This window comes from Chanodichthys erythropterus, chromosome 3 (genome assembly GCF_024489055.1).
Source record: "Chanodichthys erythropterus isolate Z2021 chromosome 3, ASM2448905v1, whole genome shotgun sequence".
NCBI classification, from domain to species: domain Eukaryota; kingdom Metazoa; phylum Chordata; class Actinopteri; order Cypriniformes; family Xenocyprididae; genus Chanodichthys; species Chanodichthys erythropterus.
This window is the reverse complement of record NC_090223.1, coordinates 13,553,106-13,560,653: the sequence shown is the minus strand read 5'-3', so window position 1 is coordinate 13,560,653 and position 7,548 is coordinate 13,553,106. Positions and strand designations below refer to the sequence as shown.

General features: G+C 36.1%; 1 protein-coding gene across 1 annotated transcript; it reads left to right on the top strand.

Annotated features, from left to right (window-relative positions):
- The first annotated feature begins 780 nt into the window (after nt 1-780).
- LOC137003432 (GTPase IMAP family member 9-like) lies at nt 781-6,055 on the top strand. The gene is made up of 4 exons (XM_067363586.1): nt 781-814; nt 3,564-3,629; nt 5,031-5,066; nt 5,199-6,055. Exons 1-4 carry the CDS (start codon nt 781-783, stop codon nt 6,053-6,055), a joined length of 993 nt encoding a protein of 330 aa, XP_067219687.1.
- Nucleotides 6,056-7,548: the final 1,493 nt, after the last annotated feature.

Below are 7,548 nucleotides of genomic sequence, written 5' to 3'. Positions count from 1 at the left end.
GATGCAGAGACATAGGCTATCTGAAGCGGACTGATATCGTCTTGGTCTGGAGCGAGGTTTAAGTGAGGTGTGTTTAACATGAAAATAACATGGGAAATAAGCGGAGCAGCCAGAAGCCACTTTAAAACAAAAGGATTTGTTGTTTGTTGTGTTTTCATGTTCAAGAGATTATAAGATAGATGCAGCTTTTTGTGTTCACATCGAATGTTCTTCAACTTTGATTGATCTGTTGATCTGTTAAAAGCAGTTATTTTGAGTTAGATGCATAAATGTTCTCCTCCTATTCAAATTTTACATTGAAGGGGTGCATACAACATATTTGCCCACCGGGAACTATAATTGCCGCACATTTCAAAAAAAAAAAAAACGAGGGAAAATAAATGCAGAACATGTTCACATAGGACACTATTAAAAGGACTATATGCATGAAACAATTCAGAAAAATTTGGGCACAAATGTGTTAATCATTTTATTGGAATAAAACCGAGGGAACAACAGTCTAATAATGATACTAACATTTACAAATAATGTGGAAAACAGATTTGTTTATTTGTGTTCAGTGGCACAAATAAACAAATCTGCGCCGCATCAGGTGAAATTATTTGCGCGCACGCGCGCAGGTCCCAGTTTACGTCGATCCGCAGGTTAATCCACCTGTGAACTCCAAAGGAGTGAATGGCCATATAACAAGAAGAACAAGAAGAAGAAGAATCCACCTGTGATCACCTTTGAGGAAGTCGCCACTTTCTTTACTGCACACAGTCACCTGCTGCATGCATCATGTCGTACTCAAGCACATCAAAAGAGAAAAAAGGTAACTTTCTGTCTTTATCTTCATAATATTTTAACTGACAATAATGTGTGCTCATCTATAGGGCACAAAAGTGTATTTACCACAGAATCTTCGTACTATTTTACATTCGATTTGCAACATATGCTTTATGTTTAGTGTGTACATCTGGAAATAGGCTACATCAAAGCCGTGTAGGCAAATTCATATTGTCAGTTATTTTATTTAAGATATAACTGAGAATCACAGCACTTTAATACACTTAATTAAAACTAAAGAACACGAAATGAAACTTAGCTGTTGAAATGGCAAAATACACGCTGTAAAATAATCTGAAACGGATAATTAAGTTGACAAACTTTAAATCTGTCTTTTCCCCCACCGGATTAATGTTAAACCAGAGTTTCGCCTAATAATAAGTTGTTTTTTTTATGTTTGCTTCATTCTCGCATCTCGCTAGACCAGATTCCGGTCTGCATTCCGTGACTTGAGCGAGCATGCAAAGACTTCAAGCCAAAGGCTGTAGTGGCTTGAATGCGGAAATGACTTACTAATATACAAATATGTTTGTAACTGAAGAGTTCATTTGCAAAAACCGATAAACGCCATTTTTAAAAAAAATGAACTAAGTGTTGTGCATTATTCTCCATATATAGCACGTTCTGTACCCTAAATCCATTTTGTCAGAAGAGCCGGTTTTGTCCACTTTCAGGCATCGCAAGTTCACGTTTTACAGCAGAAGCCGACAAGCGCCCTTGTTCTTTGTGTACAGAAACCGATAAGTCCGTTTTAGCGAATCAGCGCGCAGTATTCAGGTCAGGTGACAAGGCTTCTAGTCACTTCAAAAAGACGTGCTAGCTGAGGGAAGTTTTATCAAAGCTCACTAAAAGTGATCGAGGATTTATGATTTCGACTCCTGTAAGTCCTTGTACACCATACACGACTTACATGCTGAAAAATTGGTTGTCCTTTTGTGTGTGTGTGTGTGTGTGTGTGTGTGTGTGTGTGTGCGCGCGCGCACATGCGTGTGTGGATGAGTGCGTGTATGTGTACTTGTGTGCCGATCTGTGTGTGTGTGTTTGAGAGAGAGAGAGAGAGAGAGAGAGAGAAAGCGAGAGAGAGAGAGCGTGCGTGTGTGTGTATGTGTGCCGATCTGTTTGTGTGTGTGTGTGTGTGTGTGTGTGTGTGTGTGTGCGCGCGCGCGCGCGCGCGCGTGGGTGGGTGGGTGTGTGTGTGCGTTTGTGTGCACATGTGTGTTTGAGAGTGTTTTAAATGCAATTACTTGGGTTTTGTTTAACTATGATACATGAAATGTGAAGTTATCTGCTTTTGCTAAAAAACAAACTTTTAATATATATATAAAACATACTTTCACTGAATTTTAATTTTTTAATTTACCTGTATTTTTTAGAGTTATCTTTACTTAATCAAAACAGTCCAACTGCAGTTTGATTGTTATTACTTGGAATGCACAATAAAAAAAAACATGATTTGTGAGAATTCATAAAAATGGAGTTATCTGTTTTTGCAAATAAACTCTTAGTAGTTACTACTTTTAAGTCAGAACTCTTAGTTAGCCTATACCTCAAATGAGACTGCAGCAGTGCTTTTCATTTCAAGTGTTTTGTAGATTTTGAGTGGATATGTTTGCACATGTATGTATTTTATACAGTACATGTGCGGGTATGTTTAAGCTGGTTAAAAAAAAAATAGCCTAACTGTTTTAATACATAAATTCAAGTATTTGTTCGGTACATATTAGTGGATTATAAATAAAACAATACAATCACACAATTAGCATTAATATCACAAGAGAAATCAGCTGAACAGAATGTTATACATCAACCTAAAACAAAAAAACACATTTTAAAATAAAAATAAAATGCATAATACAATACATACATCTATATATATATATATATATATATATATATATATATATATATATATATTTTTTTTTTTTTTTTTTTTTTTTTTTTTTCTGCATAACAATAATTGAATCTTTGATGACTGAATAGGTGCAATTCACCTTTATTCCCCAAGGTGTCTGATACACAATGATGAAGTGACATTTCACTCATAGTTACTGCAGGCAGAGACAAAAGAATAGTTTAATCAGCAAAACTTGAAATGACTCAGTAGTTCCCTTTCTATACATGTACTGCATCGTATGCCTTTAGGCCTGTGTTTCTCAAACATTTTATGCTATTCCCCACTTTGTTGGTAGGAGGTACCGAGCCCCACTTGTCCCTAATCTCCCCAACAAAATGGTAAACTATGATTTTAAGTTTAACTTTTAAAATGTGTTGAAATTTATTTTATTATCATTTATAACAACACATTTTAAAAACTTTTAAATAGAGAAAATAAAAGTGCATGAAAAGACTTTACTTTTAAATAAAGTGTTTTATTTTCTCTCTTTAAACTCACGCATGAAAATGTTAATTCCCAATTCAATATTGGTATTATTATAAATAATAATGCAATTGAATTTGGAATTAACCCTTTCATGCATGAGTTTAAATTAAAATATTCTAGCTGAGTTTTTTTTAACACAACCGTTATTTTAGAACGTTTCCCCTTATTGTTTCAATGGCGACACGTCCTGCTTGTCACATACCGCAGCCACAATAACGCATGACAGATGTATCGCTTTTATTTAGTTTCTCCTTTTTTATTCAAAATATTCACAAACTAGCTTACCATGTCATCAACTATCTGATATTCTGATTCTCAAATATGTGTAAGTGAGTGTGTTTGTTTGTTTGTGCAGATGTTTCGAGAGACCTGTCAGTTGGAGTTACAGCAAGTGGATTCTCCCAAAAATCATGTAGCCTAAGTAAGTGGCTGGTGATCTATGAGAACACTGCATAGTTGTAATAAATGACAAGAGCTGCTGAGCGCGTCTGTCTCTGGCTCAGCACCAGCCAAAGTGCAAAAGTGCAGTTTGTATCTGGCAGTTAAGTGATGTCTCTGAACTTTCTAAATCCCATAGGACCAATCAAAAGGTTAATAGAGATGGGCACAAAAGTGACCAAATTTCCTCCAGTTTGTCACGCCCCACTTGTCATGTCTCTATTCGCCACCAGTGGGGTGCACCCCAGAATTTGAGAAACATTGCTTTTGGCTAGATGCTAAGGGAAAACTCATTTTCTCCGATTTCTGAAGCCCCGCGGAGTGAAAATGCACGGCCATTGGTTTGTGTTGTAATAAAATGAACCAATGGCGGGTGAGCCTATGGTAAGGGAGCGCGTCAGTTGTTCTCAGTCTGAAAAGATGGATCTCAAAATCATTCAGTCACTGCTGGAAATATGTTAATGCTTGAAAACAGAAGACTTTTTGGGACCTGTAGATTTTCAACACATCACATGAGAATGTGTATCAATAGTACGAATGTGTAATCTCGTAGAATATATACGCCAAAATGAGTTTATTTATATGCATTTTCGTGTGATCGGGCTCATTTTTTCTGAAGAACAGAGAACAAACAAGAGACTCATGAACAACCATCACAAAACATTAAAACAGTCATAGATCATCCAGGTAACCACACAGTATTGAGAATCAATGGTTCCCAAAATTTTTGAATGGAGTCAAATTTATAAATTCATTTTTTTGTCTTGTGAACTAAATGTAAACATTTTTTTATGTAAAATATCCTACTCAGGACAGTACTAAAATAAAAATATAACATGCATTTTGTATGATCTCTCTTATTTTGTTAAAATTATTCACATTTTCAAAGACCCTGCAAGTGGATCACAAACTTTCAAGCAGCACAGTATACTCCGGAGCAGGTTATGTTCAGAGAGCTGTTTTTGTTCTGAAGATTCCTGAGTATTTCTGTTTAATGGAGTTTATCATCAATAAAGACTGCTGCATTTGAATCCAGTCTCATCTCTATTGCAGCCAGAGCTGTGACAGTGATAAGCTGCAATGGTCATTTTCCATTGTTTGATTTGATATCTGAAATGTGCAAGGAGCCGAAAGCATGTGCATTTTGAAAAGGGTTTAATAAGCAATAACTTTTGCCTTTTCCTGTTGTTGTCCTGTTAAATTATTTAGTTCATTACATACAGATTGTTGTTCCATAACTTATGGCTTTGTAACAAATGAACATAAATAATCTAGATTAAAAAAAAAAGTAGATTTAAGTTTGATGATATGATCTGACATCGTTACACCAAACTACTACAGAACAAAAATCTGGTATTAACTGAATGTCTACCTATTTTTGTAGAAAAAAGTGGAAGCTTTCGTTCAGAAATTCCAAATTGTGAGTATAAACATGTACAAATGTTTACAATATAGGCATTTGCTTACTTTGACTTAATATACTTTACTGCAAATTAATCGTCTTGTAATCTGTTTAATTTGTATGCACATGATCTTATCCTCTTTTGTTCAGTGTCCTTGAGAAGGATGGTGCTGGTGGGAGTGACTGGAGCAGGTAAAAGCTCTTCTGGAAACACAATCCTGGGCAGAAAGGCCTTCAGAGTTGAAAAAAGTGCTTCATCTGTGACTAAAGAGTGCTGGAAAGAGTCTGAAGTGGTGACTGGAAGAGAAATTACAGTGGTAGATACGCCGGGTATGTTTGACACAGATATTAAAACAGAAGGTCTTCTGAAACAGAAGATCCGTAAGTGTATAAACATGACGGCACCTGGACCTCACGCCATCCTCCTGGTCATTAAATTGCGCACATTCACTAAAGAAGAGAGAAACTCAGTGGAGAAGATCCGAACTTTATTTGGAGAAGAAGCAGATAAACACACGATCGTCCTCTTCACTCACGGTGATGAACTGACAGACAACTCTATTGACGGATACATCAGAGATGCCAGTGAGGACCTGAAGGTAATCCTTAATCACTGCGGGGGAAGATATCACGTCTTCAATAATAAAAACATGGAGGATCGTAATCAAGTTGTGGAGCTGCTGGAGAAGGTAGACGACATGGTCGCTGCTAATGGAGGTGAACATTACACTAGTGACTTTTACAAGGAAGTGGAACTCATGCTGAAAAGTAAAGAAGATGAACTGAAGAAGCTCTATGAGGAGAAACTACAAGAGAAAAAGAAAGAACTGGAGTCCACATTTGCTGCAGAGAAGCATAAACTGCAGGAGAGATTGAATGAGTACACACGTTATTATGAAGCAAAGCTCAGCGAGGTCAGACAGGAGGCAGAACGGACTTATGATTCGACTTGTGAGGAGAGTATACTGTCAAAGATCTATCATTTGTTCAAAAATTTAGTGGGATAATACGTTTAAGGATCTGTTTAAAATCTGCTGATCCTACATACTGATATAACATCACATGAAAAACTAACATGAACTATACTGTATTTGACATTCAAGGGGATCATGATTGCATTAGTTTACTGAATAGATTCGATAGAGTTTCCAGTGAAGGGGTTTTTGTCAGTCTTTGATTTTCCTACTGAGAGTCAAACTATGTGTGAATTTGTATATAGTCTTAGTTCTCGTGACCAGCTGCTGTTTACACCATTTGGGGGTACCGTTATCTGTACAGTCGGGGTGATTGCCTGTGTTGTCTTTGTATTCTGTGTTTTTGTTCTTGTTAATTCTAAGGCCCTGTTTCCACATGGTATTAAGATGCGTTTTGGTCAATCGGCTCACAAGTGGACGAGGGAGACACATTCCTGTTTACACCTGGTGTTTTAATCCATCTCTTTTTCCCACTTTTAACTACTTCTGTCCTGAATACTTCGAGGGGAGGGTCAGATTTTTTGATTTAATGGATGAAATAACACAATTTGCATACTGTATAAACGCTATAAAAATATATAGAGAGCAGCTTTATTTTTTTATCTGCCCTGAAGGCCTCAACACCAGCCGAACACAGTGAGTGTGTGTTAAGAATGGTGAAAGAACACTGTGCTTGGTACATTTTTCATCTTCAAACCAATCTTGGGACTTCAGCCGACAAAGTTTAAACGCCATAATGTTTACATGTTAGGTCAGTAGGCAGAGAGCACTAGTGCCTTATCGTGAAATTAAGCATACACCATTTATCGTTATCGTCTATTTGTGCCTGTTTAAACACATTTGACCACATGAGTGTTTACACTACAAAAGCAATCTGGGCTAATGAATTTTCATCTCTGGAAGTGGTCAAGCTCAAGAGTTTTATGTTTACACCTGTATTTAGTGTCGTCCACTTGTGATCCGATAGACCAAAACGTATCTTAATACCACATGGAAATATTTCTTAATTAAGATTCCTGTTAAAGATTCAACCAAGTCTCCAGAGTCTTCACTTCTGAGATTTCCAACATCCTCAAAGTCAAACTTTAATCACATTCTGTTTATATTTTCAGGCTTATAAGGTCTATACAGAGTGTACAATATTACTTGTAAACAAACATTTACTGTATATTTCATTAAACTGATATGTCTTGAATTATGTGAGATTATTTGATTTAGGTAAAGAGATGCCATACATGGCATTACAGCAGTGAAAATCATGAATCAGTTTTATGTTTGATTATTTCATATTATAACTGAACACAACAATATTTAACAGTTGTTATTTTCACCTTTATGCTTGTATCACTGTTTTTTTTTTTTTTTTTTTTTTTTTTTTTAAAACAACAACAACAACAAAAAACTTGTCACATCAGTATTCAGTTTTTAATATGAAAATTTGTTCTAATCTACAGTCTTGTTTCAGGAAATACTACTGTACACAAGAATAAGGGGGAAATCCACTGGGATCTTATTGATTTAGACTC

Coding starts and splice junctions, on each gene's coding strand:
- LOC137003432 (XM_067363586.1), top strand. CDS start 781: ATGTCGTACTCAAGCACATCAAAAGAGAAAAAAG. Junction 815..3,563: donor CACATCAAAAGAGAAAAAAG/GTAACTTTCTGT, acceptor TTGTTTGTGCAG/ATGTTTCGAGAGACCTGTCA. Junction 5,067..5,198: donor TCGTTCAGAAATTCCAAATT/GTGAGTATAAAC, acceptor TCTTTTGTTCAG/TGTCCTTGAGAAGGATGGTG.